The sequence below is a fragment of the Chiloscyllium plagiosum genome, unplaced genomic scaffold (assembly GCF_037043375.1).
Source record: "Chiloscyllium plagiosum isolate Xiang-an unplaced genomic scaffold, Cpla_swu_hap1 HiC_scaffold_29, whole genome shotgun sequence".
Taxonomy (NCBI): domain Eukaryota; kingdom Metazoa; phylum Chordata; class Chondrichthyes; order Orectolobiformes; family Hemiscylliidae; genus Chiloscyllium; species Chiloscyllium plagiosum.
Genome location: NW_028270167.1, coordinates 1,625,216 through 1,650,008, shown reverse-complemented (window position 1 = coordinate 1,650,008; position 24,793 = coordinate 1,625,216). Strand labels below are relative to the sequence as shown.

General features: G+C 45.2%; 1 protein-coding gene across 2 annotated transcripts in view; it reads right to left on the bottom strand.

The window, feature by feature from the left end:
- usp2a (ubiquitin specific peptidase 2a) overlaps positions 1-24,793 on the bottom strand; it is a 127,842-nt gene that overhangs the window by 41,141 nt on the left and 61,908 nt on the right. For both annotated transcript variants that reach the window (XM_043677740.2, XM_043677742.2), the window contains one exon: positions 19,273-20,027. In XM_043677740.2, the coding sequence (XP_043533675.1) occupies positions 19,273-19,986 (714 nt within the window). In that variant the 5' untranslated portion in view covers positions 19,987-20,027. The remainder of the gene's footprint in view (positions 1-19,272; positions 20,028-24,793) is intronic.

Below are 24,793 nucleotides of genomic sequence, written 5' to 3'. Positions count from 1 at the left end.
TAATTAAGTCACACAGTATGTTTAGACCACAAGATACAGGAGCAGAATTAGGCTATTTAGCCCATCAAGGCTACTCCACTATTCGATCATGTTATGTGATATGCTGAATAGAATCTTAGAATCCTCCATTCAGCCTGAGGCCATACCCAACCCTGTGAAGAGTATCCCACCCCAAACCAACCTATCCCTGTAACCCTGCATTTTCTAAGGCAAATCCACCTAACCCGCAAATCTTTGAACTGTGGGAGGAAACCAGAGCATCTGGGCAATAGTTAGAACCTCTCTTCTTGGAGGTGGTTATTGCCTGGCAATTATGTGACATAGGTTTTACCTGCCACTTTTCAGCCCAACCATGAATGTTGTCCAGTTCTTTCTGTAGGACACAGACTGCTTCTGAGGAGTCATAAATGTCACTACACACTCCCATCATCAGTGACCGTCCGTACCTCTGACCTTCTGATGGAGGGAAGGTCACTGATGAAGTAACTGAAGGTGGTTGGGTCTGGAACACCACAGAGAAAAACTGCTGGAATGTCCTTGGGCAGGACAGCAGGAGATAAAATTATTCTTAAAGAAATAGTCAAGGAAAGCAGTTGGTGCTCTAATCTCGCTCTCTTTTTAGAAACACACTTTTCAGTGGGACAGTAAATAAAAGGATTGGTTTGAATTACAATCAGAGAATTTTTAGCAAGTTAAATTGCAAAAGTCCCACTGGAACCACATGAATTCAGCTTAAAATCCTTACAGTTGTTTCAGTAAGCAAGCACCATAACTTTGAAGAATCAGATTACTTTGTACTGCATTCCTGTTCTCCAATTGTTTCCAGAACAACAAGGGTCAACTTTGGTTTGTCTTAGACTGGATGGCATGTTGAATTAGTGGTTTACGTCAGTTGCAGCCAGCTGAGAGAATTAGTGCAGGAACACAGGGGCAGGTGACTGATTACACCAATGATTCACAGGAGTGCAGGATCAAATGCTTTGCTGAAAGAACAGGCACACAAGGGCAGCCTGCAAGGAGAAAATCTGTGAAAGGCAATCTGGGACAAAGGGGAACAATCGAGAGAGAAGTAAAAACAGAGGCACAGAGAGAGAGAGACAGAGACACAGAGAGAGAGACAGGGACAGATACAGAGAGCAACAGAGAGAGAGAGAGAGAGACAGAGACACAGAGAGAGAGACAGGGACAGATACAGAGAGCGACAGAGAGAGAGAGAGAGAGACAGAGACACAGAGAGAGAGACAGGGTCAGATACAGAGAGCAACAGAGAGAGAGAGAGAAAGAGAGAGAGAGAGACAGAGACACAGAGAGAGAGAGAGAGTGACAGAGACAGAGAGAGAGAGAGGTACAGAGACAGAGACAGAGAGAGAGAGAGAGATACAGAGACAGAGAGAGAGAGACAGAGACAGACAGAGAGACAGGGACAGATACAGAGAGCGACAGAGAGAGAGAGTGACAGAGACAGAGACACAGAGACAGAGACAGAGAGAGAGAGACAGAGACAGAGAGACAGATAGAGATAGAGAGAGAGAGACAGAGACAGAGACAGCGGGAGAGGAGACAGGAGACAGGAGACAGAAAGTTGCAAAGAGATGAAAATAAGAGAAAAGGACAGAGGTAAAGAGACAGGGAAAAGTATAGAAAGAGACGTAGCGGTATAGAAAATAAAAACCATTTGACCTTCATGACTCACAGACTCTGAACACACTTTACAGTTAATGGCTACTTCTTAAAGTCTAGTCACTATTGTAATGCAGAAAGTATGGCAGATAATATTCATACAACAATCTCCCATAAGCAGTAATGTGATAATGACCTGATAATTTTATTTTTTGGTTATATCAATTGGTAAATAACTTCCTTGTCCTTTTTCAAAATAGCTCCTTTACATCTACAAAACCAGACAGATTTTTTTGGGGGGAAGGGAGGGGGAGGAATGAGAGAGAGAGAGATTGAGGTGGACAAAGACAAACAGATGGGGGATGAAGAAGAAAGACAAATAGGGAGAGGAGGAGGGAAGGCAGAGACAAACAGAAAGTGGAGAAAGAGAGTAACTGAGTGGAGACAGGGAGTTGCAATAGAAAGAGATGATAGATGCAGAGGGTGAAGTGAAGGAAGACAGCCAGCGTGCGAGAAAGTATCTACATAGAACCGTCTTTGTGAGATAGCTGACTGACACTGGATTTTGAAACAGTTACTGTTGAATTGGTTTGCAGGTGAATGTAGCAGATAATTTATACAGAAATTGTGAAAGAGAAGTGTATTAAAGGTAACATCTCAAGGTAGTAACATTATGAAAGACAGATACTGGAATTCTCTATTTCATCATAATGTGTGCAACATTGGTACCAAACTATGAGCAGAATATTGAGGTTCAGATAGAGTTTGTGAAACTGCCATTTATGTGGAAACCCAATACAAAAATCGTCTTAAAATTGTTTACTTTGTATGCACAGTGCAGATTACATTGCAATATGAGTAAGTGTTTAAAATAGATGAGGCAGATAGATTCTTTCCAGCAGTTGAAAGAAGTACAACAAAGCTGCTGATTTGATTAAATATACAAGATTTAGAATAGAAGAGACAAAATTTCACACAGAGGTGTGAGGCTGTGAAATTCACTCTAATGATCAGATAGAAACTGTGTTAACATTTGAGATTAGATTTTGGGGAGGGTTGAAAGAAAATGATTTATGGGAATTAGGTAGGGCAACATGATGACATTTGTTTGCTTATAATATGGACTGAAATGACTGAATGGCCTGTTTCCTTGATGCTTTGATGCATAACTGCAGGATAACTATGAAGAATCCGTTTCTTCAAGCCAGGAGGATTGGATGCAAGCTACATTGCAGTGTACTGTCCTGTATCAGCAGCTCAGTGGAGTATTGTATCAGGGCATTCATAGAGTCATAAAGCAGCAAAGGGCAGGGTTACTGTTGAACCCAGCAAAACAAGTCAGCATGGAATGATTAAAAGGAGGCCATTCAATCCAACGTTCCTTTACTAGATCTTTGAAAAAGTCATCCACTCTGTCTTTCTCTAAATTCTTCTTTTTTGAATATTTATTAGTTCCCATTGAAAGTTCCTAATGAATCTACTTACTTTTTTTTCAGGCAACACATTCAACATCTTAACAATTTAGTATGTTTTAAAAATTCTTTTTGCCTACCTCCTGGTACTTTTGACAATCACCTTAAACCTGTTTCTGCCTGGTTACTGACCAGCCTGTCACTGAAAACAGTTTCTTCTCATTACCTCGGTCAAACCTCCTGAGTTTATATTTAGCTCAATCAAGTCTTCCCACAACGTTGTCTGTTTTAAGGAAACCAATCACAGCTTCTGTAATTCCGCCTCAGTACTTACAACATTGAAATGTGTTTTTAAACAAACAGGACAAATATTCTCTTCTTTCCCCCAGTGATATATTCAGGAGATTGAAGGCTTTGTGATGTGGTGGTGGTATCCAAACCTCTGAACCAGGAAGTCTGGGTTCAAGTCTTGCCTGTTCTCGTCATATGATATCTCTGAACAGGTTGATTAGAAGACATCTATATTCAGGGGATTCGATTACAAGGGATGCCAGTGATTAAAAGGAACCCTTGGCACAAAAGGGCTCATCATTTCTCCCTTGTCCCACTGCATCCTGAATTGCAGCTTCATGCACGTGGTTATTGGTTTATTATTCTCTTATTGAAAATGAGCATTTACATTAATTACAAAAATATATCCTAAAACAAGAAGTTACAAATAAAAATAACTATAATTTGAATGCTATGTTGCCATTGTGTGGTGTGTCACACAAAGTTTAAACAGTAAGTATTGACAGCTTATTACAAAGTGTAAGGATCACAGCTCAGGTCAGCTTTGTTCTTAACTGGAGGAAGGAATTACAACAGATTCTGCAGGGTGGAATGACTGTGCATATAACCATTGGGAATACACAACTGAGGAAGCACTGCACAAATCAAAGAGAGAACCACAGGTGCCCAAGGAGAACGGAAGCCATACTCAATGTTACTCGTTCAGTACTTTACACTGGGACCATATGTACAATGACTTCACTGTAGCTCGCTTCGCTTACTGTGCTGCGACAGCCCCATTGTCTGGAGCACTGTGCTGGGAGGGCCACACTAAACAATACCATGTGAGAACACAGTGTTACACAATGTAAACTTTGGCAGGGTCTCCTAAAAAACAGACACTAAAACTTTGTATCACCTTCTGCCATCAAAAGCTCGGACAAGTCTCAGGATTTCATCTTGTGTCTGCCCTCATTTGGAAACACCGAGCTGCATCCAAGCAAGAGGCAGCCAGCAGGTCAGAATCCCATCTGTAAGACTTGAGGGAAGGGTGTTGACAGTGCCATCTTCGAAATAGACACTGCTGAAATGTTCACCAGTTACACCTGGAAGGCAGAGGCCAACATAACCACGTATTACATAACTGTGTAATTTGTGTATTCTCACCTTCTGACTTACAGGGTTGTGGCTTCAAGTCCCACTCCAGAACCTGAACACAAAACCCAGTGACAATCTCAGTGCAGTACTGAGAGAGTGCTACACTGTCAGAGGGTCAGTGCTGAGGGAGTCCTGCAATGATGGTTGGGTGGTACTGATGGAATGTCACATTGTTGGAGGTGCTGTCTCTTGGATAGGATATAAAACCAAGTCCCCCTCCGCCCATGAGGTCGATTGCATTATTTTGAAGACCAGAAGGTGAGTTCTCCTTACCGATAAGACCATAAAAGAGAAAAGGAATAGGCCATTTGGTCCCTCACACTTGCTCCACCATTCAATAGCATCATGGCTGACCCTCAAATCCACCTGCCTGTATTTTCCCCCAGAACCCTCAATTCCTCTATTGATCAAGAACCAATCATCTCAGCTTTAAATGTACATAAGGACTGTGCCTCCACAAGCTCTCTATGACAAGGAGTTCCAAAGACTCTCAAACCTCAGAGAAGAAATTCCTCCCCATCTCAGTCTGAAATTGGTGCCCCAATATTCTGACACTATATGCCCTGGTCCTAAACTCTCCCTGAGGAGAAACATTCTCTCAGCATTGACCCTGTCAAGTCCCTGAAGAATCTGATATGTTTCAATGAGATCACCTCTCATCCTTCTCAACTCCAGTGAGTCCCAGCTTGCTCAGCTTTTGCTCATAAGACAATTCTCCCAAACGGGAGATCATCCCTGTGAACCTGCTCTGAACTGCCTCATAGATGTTCTTCTATATTGAAACCAGAACTGATCAGTTGCGAAGAATTCCCTACTCTTATACTCCAACCCCCTTGAAATGAGGGCCAATATTCCATGACACTTCCTGATTACCTTCTGCCCGTTTGCTGGGTTTTGTGCACAAGCCCCCACCAACCCCCTGCCCCCCAGTCCCTTCGTATTGCAAATTTCTGCAGTTTTTTTCCTCATTAGAATAATGTTGTTCTTTTCTCCCTTCAAACATGAACAACTTCACATTTTCCCACATTACACTTTGTTTGCCAACCTTTTGCCCATTTGCTTAACCTATCAATATCTCTCTAAACGGTTTGTACCCTCTCACAAGCTTGCCTTTCCACCCATTTTTGTGTCATCTGCAAATGTGTCACTTCCTTTCTCCAAGTGATTACTATATATTGTAAACAGTTGCAGTCCCAACACTGATCCCTGTGTAACCCCACTGGTTACAGGTTACCAATCTGAAAAGGAATCTCCTATCCTCACGTGTTGTTTCCGGTCCATTAGCCAATTCTCTATCCATGCCAAAGACACCTCCAACTTTATCTGATGACTTAACATTTTTTGAAAACCTTGTCAAACTCCTGGCCAATATTTTTCCAATAATCACTGAATTCATATTACTTGGTCATAAGCATGTTAAATGTTGTGGGATCTTGCTGTGCATACAATTTACAAGACTGTGAAAACTTTTTTAACATAGTGACCCATCAATCTGATAAAACAAGCATTATGGAGTGGAGTAGGAGAATCTCTTGCAGAGACAGTTGAAGGAACAACAATGGATGGGATGAAGGGATATAGATGAATGAGAGGGAGAAAAGACCTTTCCTCATATCAATAGTCTCGGTGCCCATCCTCACTTTGCATCAGTCAACCTCCTGCTTCCTCAAACTGTGAGACTGAGCTCTGGGGAGGTGTCAGACAGAGCTTCAAGCTGCTGAAGCTTCTCCATCCTTGTGGTACTCCTGCCTGGTCAGGTCAATAGATCTTTCTGCAAAAATTACATCTACAGTTCCTCAAAAACAACTCATTCCCCTACAATCCTCTGCCCTCACCTCAAACCATTATGCCTTCATCACCATCCTCCCAGGCCCTTACCCTATCATTCATCTCAGTCCTTAGCTCCTCCTAATCTCTGACCATCCAAATGCCACACTCCCACCCAACTCCTTAGCCCAAACCTTCCCATGCTCCCACAAGCAACCCTTACCCCATATACGTCCCCAATCCATACACCTTCTCAACCCCCAGCTCAAACCTCAGTCACTGAAACCTGATGGAAAGGTTAAAGCTCTCGATTTGACCAAATGCTCTTTGGAAAGCAACACTTCCCATTATTCAAAGAATCACTTCAGCGCTGGACATTCTTGAGCCAAGGTCACAGTGAGATACTGAAGCCATGTGACTACTTATCACCTCCACTATGTCAGAGCAAAGTTATCCAACTGTCAAGTGATAGTAAAATTCCATTCCATGAGGGGCCGGTTCGGGAACAGGAAAGATTCCTGGAATCTTGCCATTCAAGCAGGAAGCGAGTGCAGATTTCCTCCTTCTCTCCTCTCAGGCTCACCTTTTTTAGCAATGTGAAGAGATATAAACCCTGTTGAGGCTACAACAGATCAATAACCATTTTCATTAGGAGATCTTGACAGCCAGGACCTGAACACTAGGTGTACAGTGAGAGCTACCTGAGAGACTGTATAAGGACCTCCTCATTGATAGCTAACATAGGGATTTTACTGCACTGTCTCTTCTCCCAATAAACACCTTTCACAGAATCCTCACGTTCCCGGGACTTATTTCCACCCTGGCTAGGGTATTGCATCTCTCTCTTTCTTGGCTGAGGTCAGAACGTTGTGGGATCGAATCCTGCTACAAAGACTGGAGTACATCATTAAAGCTGATCCCCTAATGTAGTTTAGAGGAAATGGAATGTTGTGGGGTGTCTACCTGCCTCGTTCAACTCACATCCACCTTCCTGCCTTCCAACACAGCCAACTTATGGCCAAACCCTTGCCGCAAGCTTGATTTATTTATATTCATTTATGGAATATGGCATCACTAATTAGGGTGGTATTTATTTCTCAGCCCTAATTACTCCGGAAAAGCTGATGGAGAGCTAAAATAAAACACAGAACTGAAGATGTTGGAAATCTGAAACAAAAACAGAAAGTGCTGGAGAAACTCAGCAGGTCTGGCAGCATCTGTGGAGAGGGAAACAGTGAACATTTTGAATTCAGTGACTCTTTGTTAGAACGGTGCTGGTGAGCTGTCTGCATTCACTGCTGTGGGTTGAGAGGTATTGGGACATCCCCAATACTGTGAGGGAAGGAGTACTCCTCAACAACTGATTTTCCTCTCTGAGTAAAGTGGAGAAATAGCCTGCTTGCAATTTACTGCGTTCGACTAGAACCTCATCAGGTGCCTCTCATCTGTGGCAGGAGCAAGGCATTCTGTACCTTATACTGCGCTCACAGTCTGTGACTAATGGTCTACTAACTGCAATGTATTCAGTCTGCAATGATGAAATATAGACTGGTCGCTTGGACTTTGTACAAGATGGAGAAGATACCAAGCATTTGTGATGGCAAGGAGGGGTCCGTCTACCTTGGGTACACTGTTATGTTTTTGCCTTCGAGTACAGAACAGCATGTACCAAGGCTGAGCACTGACTCATTATACTGAGTGTAGGCCAGGTAACCAGGAGACCACTGAATGCCTTCATTACCTCAAAGTGTAGGGAGAAAAATAATTCTGCTATAAATAAGATGGAAATATACAGAGCAGGCATATATTACAGGAGAAAGACTTCATAATTAGCAAATAACAATGGGGCCTTTGAGAGCAGTTTTAAGTAGATTAGCTTGAGGGAACCATGGCAATCCAAATTCATTTCAGAAAGGCATCTTCACCCTTTTCTAGTTACTCCTTTCCCTGCTCCCAACCTCCAACCATGAAGGTGCTGACCCTCATTGGGGTACAGGGTACCCCCACCCCACCCCCTACCACCACCCCCCCCCCCGCCCCACACACACACACACACACACACACTCTCAGACAGTCTTGTTTTACTGTGGCCTGTATTTCACTACTTTCAGCACTCCAAACGGTCATTTTTTTAATCTGTGTCCACAGACAATGAGCGTTCATCCACAGTTGAAATTGCAGCAGTTTTGCACTGTCAAACCCAGTCTGACGTTTCCTTCTTTATCCAATGGTGCATAAGAGCAATAACCTTGGCATGGCTTCAACAAAAAGATTAAGGCTACAACCTGTAAAATACACAGAATAGGAGAAAGTGAGGACTGCAGATGCTGGAGATCAGAGCTGAAAATGTGTTACTGGAAAAGCGCAGCAGGTCAGGCAGCATCAAAGGAGCAGGAGAATCGACGTTTCGGGCATAAGCCCTTCTTCAGGAATGAGGAAAGTGTGTCCAGCAGGCTAAGATAAAAGGTAGGGAGGAGGGACTTGGGGGAGGGGCGTTGGAAATGCGATAGGTGGAAGGAGGTTAAGGTGAGGGTGATAGGCCGGAGTGGGGGTGGGAGCGGAGAGGACGGGAAGAAGATTGCAGGTTAGGAAGGCGGTGCTGAGTTCGAGGGTTGGGACTGAGACAAGGTGGGGGGAGGGGAAATGAGGAAACTGGAGAAATCTGCATTCATCCCTTGTGGCTGGAGGGTTCCTAGGCAGAAGATGAGGCGCTCTTCCTGCAGCCGTCGTGTTGCTATGGTCTGGCGATGGAGGAGTCCAAGGACCTGCATGTCCTTGGTGGAGTGGGAGGGGGAGTTGAAGTGTTGAGCCACGGGGCGGTTGGGTTGGTTGGTCCGGGTGTCCCAGAGGTGTTCTCTGAAACATTCCGCAAATAGGCGGCCTGTCCCCCAATATAGAGGAGGCAACATCGGGTGCAGCGAATGCAGTAAATGATGAGTGTGGAGGTGCAGGTGAATTTGTGGCGGATATGGAAGGATCACTTGGGGCCTTGGAGGGAAGTAAGGGGGCAGGTGTGGGCGCAAGTTTTGCATTTCTTGCGGTTGCAGGGGAAGGTGCCGGGAGTGGAGGTTGGGTTGGTGGGGGGTGTGGACCTGACGAGGGAGTCATGGAGGGAGTGGTCTTTTCGGAACGCTGATATGGGAGGGCAGGGAAATATATCCCTGGTGGTGGGGTCTGTTTGGAGGTGGCGGAAATGACGGCGGATGATACGCTGTATATGGAGGTTGGTGGAGTGGTAGGTGAGGACCAGTGGGGTTCTGTCCTGGTGGTGATTGGAGGGGCGGGGCTCAAGGGCAGAGGAGCAGGAAGTGGAGGAGATGCAGTGGAGAGCATCGTTGATCACGTCTGGGGGGAAATTGCGGTCCTTGAAGAAGGAGGCCATCTGGGTTGTATGGTATTGGAACTGGTCCTCCTGGGAGCAGATGCGGCGGAGACGAAGGAATTAGGAATATGGGATGGCGTTTTTACAGGGGACAGGGTGGGAGGAGGTGTAATCTAGGTAGCTGTGGGAGTCGGTCGGTTTATAGTAAATGTCCGTGTCGATTCGGTCACCCGAGATAGAAATGGAAAGGTCTAGGAAGGGGAGGGAGGAATCTGAGACAGTCCAGGTGAATTTGAGGTCGGGGTGGAAGGTGTTGGTAAAGTGAATGAACTGTTCAACCTCCTCGTGGGAGCACGAGGCAGCGCCGATACAGTCATCGATGTAGTGGAGGAAAAGGTGGGGGGTGGTGCCAGTGTAGCTGCGGAAGATGGACTGTACCATATATCCTACGAAGAGGCAGAATACCCTATTCTTTTTCTATTCTCACCAACGGAATCATAACTAATCACTAAGCAACTTCAAAATCACCCCCATCCATGTTACCCTTCATGATCTCCCAGGATACTCTCATCTACATGCTTCCCAAAGACATGTATTCCAGTCACAGTCAACCAAATCACTTCACCACATCTCAACCCTTCCACTGTCTATGGTTCCACCCTCTTTGCCTAATATCCAGTCTTGAATGAACTGCTATCAAACATTGTAAGAATGAAGCCATTGTCTATGAGGCCGGCCCGCTCTCCCAGGATCATTCTGAATATTCTGTTTAACACTGAACTGTTTTCTATCGCAAAACTCTCTGGAAGCTGCTCACTTAGATGTTGGTAACATTGCCCGTCATTCTACAGCCACCTCCCATGTGATTTCAACCAATATTTTACATAAATCACAGTTCATTCAAAAATTCTGTTGACTTTCATCACGTCCCACTCAACCTCTGACAGTGCAGCTTAGTACGGGCCCACTGCCACTGCAGCATTCACTCACTACTACACTGGAGGATCGTCCTTGAATGCATCTTGTTTGTACCATCCTCTTACCCACATTGTGCCCCACTGATGTTTATGAACATATTAATGTCAATTCATCAACCTTGATCTCAATATTTTTCCCAATGTGAAATGTTGCACATTACCTTTCAGAGCCTCACTTACTTCTCATCACAATGAGACATGGCATTAAGCCAGAATGGGTTAGGAGTTGGTCTTAGAACATAGACATAGAAGCAAAATGAGGCCATTCAGCCAATCGAATCGGCTCTGTCTTCAATCAATCTGATGCGTTTCCTAATTCCATCCTCTTGCCTTCTCCCTGTAACCCTTGATCCTCTTACTAATCAAGAACCTATCTATCTCTCGCTTAAATACACTCAATGACTTGGCCTCCACAGCCCACTGCAGCAATGAGTTCCACAGATTTTCTCTGGCTGAAGAAATTCCTCCTTCTCTCAGTTCTAAAGGATCATCCCTTTACTGTGAGGCTGTGCCCTTGGGTCCTAGTAGAAACATCATCTCCTCATTCACTTTATCCAGACCACTCAGTATTCTGTAAACTTCAATCAGAATCATCCTCAATCTCTCCTCAAATCACAAGGATCATTCTTGTAACCGTGCTCCGGTCCAGCTCTGAAACTAGCACATCCTTTCTTAGATACGGACCCCAAAACTGCTCACAATATTCCAAATGTGGTCTGATAACTGTCTTATACAGCCTCTTATATTCTCACCCTTTTGAAATAAATGCTATCATTGCAATTACCTTCCTAACCACCAACCAAACCACAGGTTAACCTAAAGAGAACCCTGAACCAGAACTCCCAAGTCACTTTGCATTTCAGATTTTGAAAATAGACAATGCCTCTATTCTTCGAACCAAAATGCATAACCTCACACTTTGCTCCATTACATTTCATCTGCCACTTCTTTGTCCACTCTCCTAGCATGTCATTGTCCTTCTGCAGACTTCCCCTTAACACTACCTACCTTGTGTCATCACCATAATTAGCAACAACATCCTCAGTTCCTTCATCCAGATCGTTAACTTATAATGAGAATAGTTACTGACCCCTGTGGTACTCCACCAGTCACTAGCTGCCATCCCCTTTATCCACCTTCTCTGCCTTTTGCCAGTCAGCTAATCCTCTATCCAAACCAATACTTGCTCTTAACATCCTGGGCTCTTACTTTCTTTAGCAGCCTCCTGTGCAGCACCATGTCAAAGGCCTTCTGAAAATCCAAATAGATCATGTCCACTAGCTCTTCTTTGTCTAATATGCTTGTTATCTCCACAAAGAATTCTAACAGATTTATCAGCCATGATCTCTCCTTGATGAAGACCTGTTTTACCTTGCACTTGCAAGTTCTTCCCGATCTCATCCTTAATAATGGACTCTAAAATCTTACAATGACTAAGGTCAGACTAACTGGCCTACAATCACTTCTTTTCTCAAACATGAGTGTTACATTAGCCATTTTCCAGTCCTCTGGAACCCTCCTTGCCTCCAGTGATTCCTGGAAGATCACCACTAATGCCTCCACAATCTCCTCAGCTATCTCTTTCAGAACTCTGGGGTGTAGTCCATCTGGTCCATGTGATTTATTAACCTTCAGACTTTGTAGCTTCTCCATCACCTCCTCCTTAGTGATTGCCACCACACCCATCTCTGCCCCCTTACTCTCAAAGTCCTTTTATGTTGTTGATGAAACCTGACGTATTCAGCTCCTGTGCCATTCCTTTGGTTCACTGGTCAGTTTTGCCTCTCTCTTACCTTTCAGATATCTAAAATAACTTTTGCAATCTTCTATTATTAGCTAACTTATTCTTAAATGTCATCTTCTTCCCACCCTCACCCCAATGCTCTTTAAGTTATCTTCTGCTGGTTTTTAAGGGCTTCCCAATCCTCTAGCTTCCAACAAATCTTCACCACATTGTCTTCCTGATTTTATGCCTTCTCCAATTTTCCGTGTCAGCCATGGTTCCCTCATCCTTCCCTCAGCATGTTACTTCTTCCTTGGGATGAATGTCTGCTGTTCCTCTTGAATTACCTCCAGAAACTCCTGCCATTGCTGCTCCACCACCTTCCCTGCTGGGCTCCCCTTCCAGTCAACTCTGGCCAGCTCCTCCCTCATGTCTTTGTAGTTACCTTTACTCAATTGTAATACCATTAGACCTGATTGAAGCTTCTCTCTAAAACTGCCAGGTGAATGTATCATGTTATGGTCACTGCCCCCTAGGCCTGTACATAATTTTTCCTGAAGAAGGGCTTATGCCCGAAACGTCGATTCTCCTGTTCCCTGGATGCTGCCTGACCTGCTGCGCTTTTCCAGCAACACATTTTCAGCTCTGATCTCCAGCATCTGCAGACCTCACTTTCTCCTCCTGTACATAATTCCCAATCGGGTCTTTTTCTCTTTGTGGTTCCCCACACCCTCAGACTCTATAATCCCTTCTTGCTATCCATGTAATTTTATTTTTGAACAGGAAGTGCACTTCACCTCCCCCGCCCACTTGGGTTTTGACCCCATTCACATGGAATTAAGTTACTGACACTCTATAGGCAGTGAAAGCCAACTCTGTATTAAGGCAAGGGTTAATAAATAACAAGGAACTATGAACTCTGCACAGCTGACAGAAATAGAAACACATTAAAGAAAGTCTCATCTCATCCCTTCGCAATAGCAGTGCAATAAACACTTATACTACTACTGATACCACTCTGTCAGTGTACACACACACACACACACACACACACCTCGGAATGTCTAACTCAGCTGATATTCTCATCACAGGTATCAGTAATCATACAGTCACAGAAATATACAGCAAGAAAACAAACCCTTCGGTCTAACTCGGCCATGCCGACCAGATATCCTAAACTAATCTATTCCCCTTTGCCAGCACTTGACCCATATACCTCCAAACCCTTCCTATTCATATACCCATCCAGATGCCTTTTAAATAATGCAATTATACCAGCCTCTACCACTTCCTCTCACCTTAAACCTATGCTGTCTAGTTCTGGACCCCCCCACCCCAGGGAAAAGATCTTGGCTTTTTACCCTGTCCATGCCCCTCATGATTCTATAAACCTCTATGAGGTCACCCGTCAGCCTCTGAAGCTCCAGGGAAAACAGCCCCAGCCTATTCAGCCTCTCCCCATAGGTCAAACCCTCCAACCCTGGCAACATCCTTGTAAATCTTTTCTGAACCCTTTCAAGTTTCACATTCCTTCTGATAGGAAGGAGACCAGGATTGCACGCAGTATTCTAATAGTAGCCTAACCAATGTCCTGTAATATTCTCATGATCCGAATAATCCCAATCACCCAAAACAAATTTTGCCAGATATTAAGAGAGGGAATGGAACAGATTTTTTTTAAAAAAGGGATGTGTCTTAACTGTCAATAAGACTGTTCGGAAACCAAAACAAAATAGAAAATCTGAAATAATAGCACAATGTATTGGAGAAACTCAGCAGGTCAAGCAGCATTCGTAAAGACAGAAATAGAGTTAACATTGAGTCCAATATGACTTTTCAGAACTGAATATTTAACACAAAATGTTAACTTTTGTTCTCTCTCCACAGATGCTGCCAGACCTGGTGCGTTTTTGTCTTTCATTTCAGATTCCCAGCATTTGTATGTTTCCGTGAGTGAGTGAGGGAGGGAGGGAGGGAGGGAGTGAGGGAGGGAGGGAGGGAGGGAGTGAGTCAGCAGGGTTGGGGGAGGTTGGGGGGTGGGGTTGATGTGTTTGAGTGGACTGTGTCTGTATATGTGTATGAGACAGGGGTATCCCTGTTGGTTAGCAATGTCGTAGGGGGAGAATCTTTACGCATGTCTTTCCTTCCTCTCTCAATACACCATTCTCAATCTCTCAGCTCTAAGTGAGAAGGAAACAGTTTGTAAAATTTCACTTGTCAGATCACCAGCTTGGAGAAAGAAATGCATATTTCTCAACAGCCGAGAGGAAATTTTCCACAGGTTTGTGACTCACTCAGCTCCCACCATGTCATATACCATCCCTTCATCAGTCAAACGTGACTAAAATCTTTCACAGAAAACCTACTTGGAAATACTTTTGTTTTGCAAAGATATTTAAATAGAAATGACTGTGTTCCTGATGCCACATACCAGAGACTCAATGGTGTACTTCAACACTTCTTCCCCTAATGTTCAGTGTGTGTAAACAAACAAGTTTACTGTAACATTTTCAATGGTTAAAATGATTCCTTATTAAGGGCCATCATTCTCCCTGCTAGGCTCTTTGTTAGGTGAACAGCACTGATATATCCTTTGCTGTTTCTACAGTGTCTTAGGGTCAGATATTACAGCTCAGAAAGAGGCTAATCCTTCACAGAAGGAAGCACATCGACTTCCTAGCAGCTTTCCGCTGACCAGTCCAACTGACCATTCTGTTTCCCTTGATGTTTCTCATGTCACAGCCCTAGAAGTATACTTCCCTGAAAGCCCAACAAATTCCTTTCAAAGTCATTGATTATTTCTGCTTCAACCACTCTCTGCAGCAGTGAGTCATTACCACTTGTTGCATCGCCCTAAGTATAACCCCTGGTCCTTTTACCATCAGCTGATAGGAACAGTTTTGTTTTGTCTGCCTTATCTAGACCTGTGATAAACTTGGACACCTGTCTCAAACCTTCCTTTAATCTTCTATGCCAAAAAGTGTGCTGCTGGAAAAGTCCAGCCGGCCAGACAGCATTGACGTTTCGTGCATCAGGAATGTGGGAAAGGGCTTATACCCAAAACATCGACTCTCCTGCTCCTCAGATGCTGCCTGCCCGGCTGGGCTTTTCCAGAACCACACTTTTTGACTCTGATCTTCAGTGTCCACAGTCCTCACTTGCTCCAAAGTTAATCTTCTATTCACCAGGAAAACAACCCCAGGTTCTCCAAACTAACCGTGTCACTAAAACCCCTTACCCTGGAACCATTCTGGTAAACCCTTACTGGAATTTCAGAAAGGACCTGAAATAACTCCACGGAGGCTGGTATCCATCACCAAGGCCCCTTTATTTACATGGGGAAAGTCTCTGACACTGATCCAGCTCCCTCAGAGCCAGCTCTCATTGTGAACAGATTCTCTGACACTCCTGTTCTTATCTGTCAGCCCAGGCTCCCTGATCAAACCAGATTAACAGCCCCAATCAGGGAACTCATATTCTATGAGGTCCACCTGACTGATCACATTCCAATCACTATAGGGCACTCACACATTCCTGGCAGCCCAGGAGTGTGAATCACAGGTGGTCAGTTGTAATTGGGTTAATTTTGTGCAAATTAACCAAATATTTAGGTGAATTGGTCATACTAAATTGCCATAGCATGCAGAGATGGGTAGGTTAGGTGCATTAGTCAGAAGTAAGTATACAGTAGGAGAATGGGTCTGGGTGGGTTACTCTTCAGAGGGTCCGTATGGACTTGTTGGGCCAAAGGGCATGTTTCCACACTGTTGGGATTCTCATTCTAATTTCCTTCTCCCTTATCGTACGTATGGTTATCTCTGAGCTAATCTTGGGGTATCTGTCCCCTTGCCTGTCATGTGACAGGAACCAGAATTATGAATGGGACCAGTTTGAGGGGGTAATATCCCAGATACCATCCCCTTATAGAGAGATGCACTGGACGGTGAGATCTGGGGCAGGTTTCACATCCCATCTCCAGTTTTGACCACATTTTGAAAATTCACAGAACTTGAGGAGGCCCCTCAACTCACTAACCTGTATCACAAATCCATTTTCCTGCTTTTGCCAAATGCAGGGAAGTTATGCTGAATCTTTACAACCCTCTCTGGTTAGGCTGCAGCTACAGGGTCAGAGGCCTCAGGTTCGAGTCACACACTTTCAAAAGGCTATCACTTCAGAGGTTAGTAAGAGCAATTGCTGTTGGTCTGGAGTCATTTGTAGATCACATCAGGTAAGGAAGACAGGTTTACTTCCCTAAAGGACACTTGTGAACTAGATAGGTATTTCTAAGAGTCCAATAATTTGCTAATCATTATTATTGTGATTAGCTATAAATACAAGATTAATTTAGTTGAACAAATTAAAATGCCTCATCTACGACTATGACGTGTGTGTGTGTGTGTGAGAGAGTGAGTGAGTGAGTGAGAGACAGAGAGAGAGAGAGAGAGAGAGAGAGACAGAGAGAGAGAGAGAGAGAGGAAGACAGGTTCAATCCAGTGTCTACCTGAATGAAAACGGTTTTGGATTTGTGTGGGAATGATGCAGTTTATTGAATTTCCCGTGGTTTGTTCTGTGTGTTTTGAGGTTTTCTGGTAAATTGAGGTTAGAGCCGAATGGTGAACAAAGAGAAGTGACTAAAGGTCACTGAACACTTTTCAGCTGAAAGCAGCCCAGACTGATAGCTGCTGGGAAGGATCAAGATCAGGCCCCACACAGCCAGGAGCAAGCAGAAAGTCAGTCAGACAACCCTCCACTACACCAGATTACTTCATACAGCCACCACAGACAAAATAAAACAAGTATAACCATTAACAGAGGAAAATTGATGCTTTTAATTTTCTTCAACGTAACAGAGATTAGGAGAGGAGATTAGAAAGAAAACAATGTCCAGAAAGATCCTGGACACAAGCTAAGAATAACTGTCCAATGACACTAACTGGAAGAGGAACATGTCAAGAGGGAGGGAGCTAGATTAACATCAACAGAGTTACAGTCAGTAAGATAGCGTATGGGGGGATTATTAAGTGACTGTGACATCGAGGTGGATTAGCATTAATAGAAATACAGTCATAAAGGATGCTCAGATATGAACAGATTGGTGAGGCTGAGTGGCCTCCTGTTCCTAGGTGACCAACACAGCAACAAGACACAACCTCACAGGACACAAACATCACTGTACTGTTTACCCTTGTACTCAAGTTAATAGCAGGGTCGTGCTGTGACCTTGTCATGTCCTGCAAGTCAAACTCATATCCTTATCCACTACACTAATGAGATATTGTGGCTGTTTTAGATTCACTTGAGATTGTTGAGAGCTATGGTTGGATGTTTAATTCATTTTTGGTTGTTGCTAGCAGATGACTGAGTGCCTGGAATGCAGAACGGGACAGACCGAACCAGGTTAGATGGATTGCTGTTAGTCCAGTGCTAACACACCCAGGCGCTGTTACTCCTGTATGGTAGCTGGGGAGCCATCTGTTGTTCAGTGAGTAGCATTATCATCTCAGAAGATTCTCAATCCAGAGACTTGACACATAATTCAATATGACATTCTGGCTCAATACTCTGAGAGTGCCACACTGTCGGAGGGTCAGCAGTGAGGGAGTGCCATAATATCAGAAGGTCAGCACTGAGGGAGCGCCATAATGTCAGAGGGTCAGCACTGAGGGAGCACCATAATATCGGAGGGTCAGTGTTAAGGGAGCACCGCACTGTTGGACGGTCAGTGCTGAGGGAGTACCACATGGGCCAACATTTTCTGCCTATCTCCAAGGTTCTTTCTTTCTGGTATCAATTGTTTCCCTGGATTACAGCGATCCGAGTAACGCTGCGATGGTTACATCCCTGCACACACAAGCAACATTTCAATGGATTTACTTACGTTTGAGGCTCATCAGCTACAAGAGAAAATCTCTCACCAGGAGTTGCTTCTGGTGAGAGATTTTCCAAAACAGTTTCCCAAAACATTGCTATTGTGTCAGGACGGGACCCCAGTTTCACAGTGAACCTTTCACCCACAACACAGCACATACCTCACATTACACACGCCTCACATATCACCAGGTCATCTCTTCCCAGCTTATTACACAGAACAAAGAACAGAATCTTATTTTGTAAACTTGTAAAATGGCATCATCTCCTATCCCCACCTCTTCCTGTAAGATGCTGATATATTTCACAGCTCCTTGTTACTTACACAGTGAGTTATAATGATCTTGAACTTGCTGCCTGTAAGAATGGTGGAAGTTAATTCAATCATAACTTTCTACAGGAGGTTGGATAACAATTGGGGAAAATTTGCAGAAACATGGGGAAAGGTCTGGTCAGTGAAATGATTTGGATAGTTTTCAAAGGATCAATAGAGGTACCCTGGGCTAAACAGCCTTCTTTAATAAGAATACACTCCCAGCGCTCTGAATGTTTTGGTCTCTTTATCTAAAGAAAGATCCTACTGGTTTGGAGGTGATTCAGTTAAGGTTCACAACATTGATGCCCAAGATGAAAAGTGTTGTCTGTCCTATTGATGAGAGACTGAGTAGGAGATACCACTACCCTTAGGAGTGGAAGAAATAATCTCATTGAAAACTAACAATCTTTTGGACAGTGTTTGATGGTAAATACTGAAAGATCAGTTTCCCAGGTGGTCAGTCCAAAAGAAGGTCCTAATCATTTATGACTGGGCTGAGGAGAAAATTTCTTCATGAACGATGTTGTGTATTTTTGGAATTCCTTCCCCAAAGAGTTGTAGATTTAGTTGTTGTTATAGGTCAGTCATGCAGTATATTCATGGCAGTGATCAGTATAGTTTTGGAGACTTTGGGAATCAAATGGAATTTGGGACGAGTACTGGAAGGTGAAACGGAGGTAGATGATCAGCTCAGATCTTAATGAAGAATGAAAAAATAGGCTTGAGGAGCCAAATGATCCCCTTTTACTCGTATTATTGATGCCTTATGCAAGGTCCCATGATCACCTCTGGTCAACGGTTTAACCTCACGACCCTTCCACTGATCCCACACTTACCATTGTGTCTCGAACAGGTGAAGTACACCTCCCAGTACTTGCACTCCTCTCCCATGCTGGGCTGAAGCGATCAGTATTTTTAAATGAAGCAGTAATGGTTTCCTGTGTCACGCTCCGTGGTAAGCTGTAAGTTCCTGAGCCCTTGGTACAGCAACCCTCGGTGATGTCACTCCGAGTGCAGCCTCTGTAGCTCCCAGCCTGTGAATCCATGGCGTGTCGGGTGAGTGTAGGGCTCTTTATGGAGTTTAACTGGTATGTGTCTGCCATGTGGAGGTTCAGCAGATCGCGGTTCAGGTCTGTCTGACTGATGGACTTCCTGCGAGTTAGAGACAGCCGAGGAGGAGGGTACACTGAGGTACTGCTCACTGTGCTGTAACCATAGTTACCACAGTATCCGCCAGTGAGTCCACTCGGAAAGGCCTTCAGGGGAACACGGCTCAAACTCTCACTGCGCCTGGTGAGCATGTCAGGGCGAGGGATCTGCCGGCCTCGGTCAGCCTCCACAGTACATTTGCTTGCTGCTCGGTTAGAGTTGGTGTGGGGAATATAGTTGGTGTAGCCTGGTTTATAAAGCAGCTTGCTCTTGTCTGTGTAACTGCAGCCCAGGCTGGGAGTGTAGCTATGGTACGTGGGACCATAGTGAGAGCTGGAGAGGGAGCTGCCCGGATAGTTACCAATTTGCTTCACTGTGGATGACGAGGAAACTCGAGACATGTCAACCTCAGCCTCACACAGTAGGCCACGTCTGGCATTTACTGAAGGGGAAAAAGAAATTCATTTTAGACTCAAATTAATAATTACTTTTAATTGTAATTTAAAGCTTCCCTCAGTCCAACCTCCCCAGCGCCATCCACTAGTTGCTGTGTCCACTGACACTTCACAGGGAACAGACCCCAGGAATTCCTATCCTTCATATCCAGCCTTGACCTTTCCTGGTAACCAACCTCGAATTGTCATTGACCTGAAACATATGAGTGGAACTGAACTGGAGAGATCCTGTGAGATTTTGCTGGGCACAGGGAAACAAAACATAACCTGGTGCCACATTCTAAATGCTGGAGCAATTTGTTTGAACAAAACAATGTAAACGTGCCCACTCCAAACCCGTATCACCACCCTCACTGCTTCAATTTATAAACAGCATGGTTTAACACCTGGCAAATGGGACAGAAGTCTAATGTGTAGGTTGAATGCTTCATTAATTCTGGGCTATGAACGGAAATGCCCTTCCTGAGCTGTAAATCACTGTGCCTGGACCTTGTCTCCAGCAGAATCAGACCACTGACCTGACTGACCTTCAGACCTTCTCTGTTACAAAGAACACTGTAATATCTGTTGTCTCCACACAGCTCAACTGTTGCTGAAATACTTGTTTATGCTGGTGTTTAAAACTTCTGGACTTATCTACCCTAACCAGCAAGGAGAAAGGGAGGACTGCAGATGCTGGAGATCAGAGTGGACAGTGTGGTGCTGGAAAAGCATAGTTGGTCAGGCAGCATCCGAGGAGCAGGAGAATCAACGTTTCGGACATAAGCCCTTCATCAGGATTGGACCCTCATCAGCATTCCAGCTTCCACCCAGAATGACATTCTTATAGCATCTTTCACAATCTCAGGAGTATAAGACAATAGCTCAATAATCAAATGTTTCTGGAATCACTATTGACAAATGAGTGTCAATGTCTGACCATATCATAGGAGCTGCTCTATTGTTAGAGAGAGAGAGAGAACTGGTGGTGGTTTAACCTGAGGGCCACCATATCTCAGGCAAGGGGAGAGGGTGAGAAGGAGAGCCCTTCATGGTAACCTCAGGTGGTGTGGGAATTGACCCCCACACAGTTGGTATCACACTGCATCACAAACCAACCGTCCAACCAACCGAACTCAGGTGGATCCACTAACACTCTTCTACAATATAACAGAGTGACCCTCGAGGGGGGAGAAACTCCCTCAGCACTGACCCTCGTGGGGGGGTGGGAGCCACTCCCTCAGAGTGACCCTCGCGGGGGGTGGGAGCCACTCCCTCAGAGTGACCCTCGTGGGGGGAGCCACTCCCTCAGTGACCCTCCGAGGGGGGAGACACTCCTTCAGAGTGACACTCCGAGGGGGGAGACACTCCCTCAGAGTGACCCTCGAGGGGGGAGACACTCCTTCAGAGTGACCCTCCGAGGGGGGAGACACTCCTTTAGAGTGACACTCCGAGGGGGGAGACACTCCTTCAGAGTGACCCTCCGAGGGGGGAGACACTCCCTCAGAGTGACCCTCCGAGGGGGGAGACACTCCCTCAGCACTGACCCTCAAGGGGGACACATTCCCTCAGAGGGGGGAGCGACACTCCCTCAGCACTGACCCTCGGGGGGAGACAGTCCCTCAGAGTGACCCTCCGAGGGGGGAGACACTCCTTCAGTGACCCTGCAAGGGGGGAGCGACACTCCCTCAGCACTGACCCTCGGGGGAGACAGTCCCTCAGAGTGACCCTTGAGAGAGAGAGGAGAGACACTCCCTCAGAATGACCCTCTAAGGGCGGAGCTGCTCCCTCAGCACTGACTCTCGAGGGTGGAATCTCTCCCTCAGAGCGACCCTCGCAGGGGAGCCGCTTCCTCAGTGACCCTCGAGGGGGGAGACACTCCCTCAGAGTGACCCTCGAGGGGGAGACACTCCCTCAGAGTGACCCTCGAGGGGGAGACACTCCCTCAGAGTGACCCTCAAGGGGGGAGACACTCCCTCAGAGTGACCCTCGAGGGGGGAGACACTCCCCCTCAGCACTGTCCCTCAAGGGGGGAGCTGCTCCCTCAGCCCTGGCCCTCTGAGGGCGGAGGGATTGCTTTTGGTTGTGCTCTATTCAGTTCGATTGGACGATAGGTTTACTTCAGGCCAAAAGGAAATAAGAATTAGAATTGGGTTTTACTGTCACGTGTACGCAAGTAAAGAGTAAAGTGAAAAGTGAAAAGTTTACAAAGTTGCCATTCTGTGACTCCATCTTCTAGAGGAAGGATTAGTAGACAGGTTTGTTCACCAAAAAGATTTACGGGTACGAATTTGTAGTTGGAGATTACAGGATGCATTTCCAAGTGATCACTCAATGGGACATGTTTACCATCGGAACCCTTCAGCAGCTCCATGTGAGGGAATCACAGGTAGATCCTGCCACCTTGTGGTGGATTATTGCATTGACAGTGTCACCCAAACACCAAATTTACAAAATCTGTCCTTGTATTGCTGTCTGCATGTTGTATACTCACCCTGCCTCTTCCACATCAGCATCTATCCTCACTCAGGATTGCATGAGTGGGAGAGGGAAAACCCGCGAAGGTTAAGAGATCCACCAACTTTGAAAAATATAGCTGATGAAGCAAGGTTCTGGTTTTGTTGTAGGAACATATTGAATTTATTCCAACATCTTCCTTCATCTTCAAACACAGAACACCACAGCCCACATGACAGTGACTTGATATAGATTCAGGTCACAAGCACTCTGTCTCCTGTGTTGCTTCTAGAACAGGAAAATGGCACAAAACTGCTACCTTTCAGCCACGAACCTCTGTAAACAAATAGGGGGATTGGGGAAGAGAATATCATACTGGATACATAAGATGCTTTCAGTCCATGTTGGGACAGTGCAGACAAAAGCTTTATTCTGTATCTAACCCCGTGCTGTCCCTGTCCTGAGAGTGATTGATGGGGGACAGAGATCAGGGAGCTTTCCTCTGTATCTAACCCCGTGCTGTCCCTCCTGAGAGTGATTGATGGGGGACAGAGATCAGGGAGCTTTCCTCTGTATCTAACCCCGTGCTGTCCATGTCCTGAGAGTGATTGATGGGGGACAGAGATCAGGGAGCTTTCCTCTGTATCTAACCCCGTGCTGTCCCTGTCCTGAGAGTATTGATGGGGGACAGAGATCAGGGAGCTTTCCTCTGTATCTAACCCCGTGCTGTCCATGTCCTGAGAGTGATTGATGGGGGACAGAGATCAGGGAGCTTTCCTCTGTATCTAACCCCGTGCTGTCCATGTCCTGAGAGTGATTGATGGGGGACAGAGATCAGGGAACTTTCCTCTGTATCTAACCCCGTGCTGTCCGTGTCCTGGGAGGGTTTAAATCTATTTCATACGGCACTGATAGCTTCACAATGTGCGCAAAACAACTCAACAATAAAATACAAGGCAACACAAGAAACAGATCTTTTAAGACAGAACTCTGCAGAAGTCTGTGGCAGATGAGTGAAAGTACATCAAGAGCTGAAGGTAATAGTAGGAAAACAAACAGAACAAAAAAAACAATAAAAACAACCTACTTCCATTTTTCACTATCCTTGTCTCAATTTCAGGCCATTTGCTTGGTATCCCCCACATGACTGAGCAGCTTCCTTTCCTCACCATGGTAACAGCTTTGATTACAGCTATCCCACACTACACTGCAAAACAATCCAACACAGAGATCTGGCAGGAAGAGGGAAGCTGGTGTTCACAAGCAAGTCTAGACTTGTTCCTGACAGAGTTAAAAATCACACAACACCAGGTTATAGTCCAACAGGTTTAACTGGAAGCACACGAGCTTTCGAAGCGACACTCCTTCATCTCCGAAAGCTAGTGTGCTTCCAATTAAACCTGTTGGACTGTAACCTGGTGTTGTGTGATTTTTAACTTTGTACTCCCCAGTCCAACACCAGCATCTCCGAATCATGTTCCTGACAGGGTATTGACAAAAACACATGGACACAGACAGTGACAGACCTCTCCAGAGAAACACACAGACACAAAGACGGAGACAGAGTATCACACACACACACATATACAGAGAAACACAGACTTGGATACTGAGGTTTGAAGGTAGAAAGGCTGAAAAAATGCTGGACTTAATGAAAGTTTTTTGTTTTTTTACCCATGGGATGTGGGCATCGCTGGCTGGGCCCAGCATTTATTACCCGCCCCTAGTTGCGCCTTGGGAAGGTGAGGGTGAGCTGCCTTTTTGAACCGCTGCAGTCCATGTGCTGTGGATTGACCCACACTGTCATTAGGGAGGGAATTCCAGGATTTAGACCCAGTGACAGTGAATGAATGGCAATATATTTTCCCAAGTCAGGATGGTGAGTGGCTTCGAGGGGAACTTGCCGAGGGTGGTGTTTCATGTATTTGCTGTCCCTGATATTCTAAATGGAAGGAGTCGTGAGCTTCGAAGGTAATGGCTAAGGAGCTTTGGTGAAGTTCTGCAGCCCTCTTGTAAAAACAAACCAATGATGCAATACAAAGCAATACAAGATCTCTGGAGAGGTCTCTCACTGTCTGCGTCCATGTGTTTTTGTCAATACCCTGTTGTGACTGAGTGTTGGTGGTGAAGGAAGTGGATGTGGAGCCAATCAAGTGGGCTACGTTGTCCTGGACGGTGTCAAGCTTCTTGAATGTTGTTGAGGCTGCCCCCATCCAGACAAGTGGCAAGCATTGCATCACACTCCTGAGCTGTGCCTTGATGAACAGGCTTTTGGGAGTCAGGAGGTGAGTTACCTGCCACAGTATTCGCAAGCTCT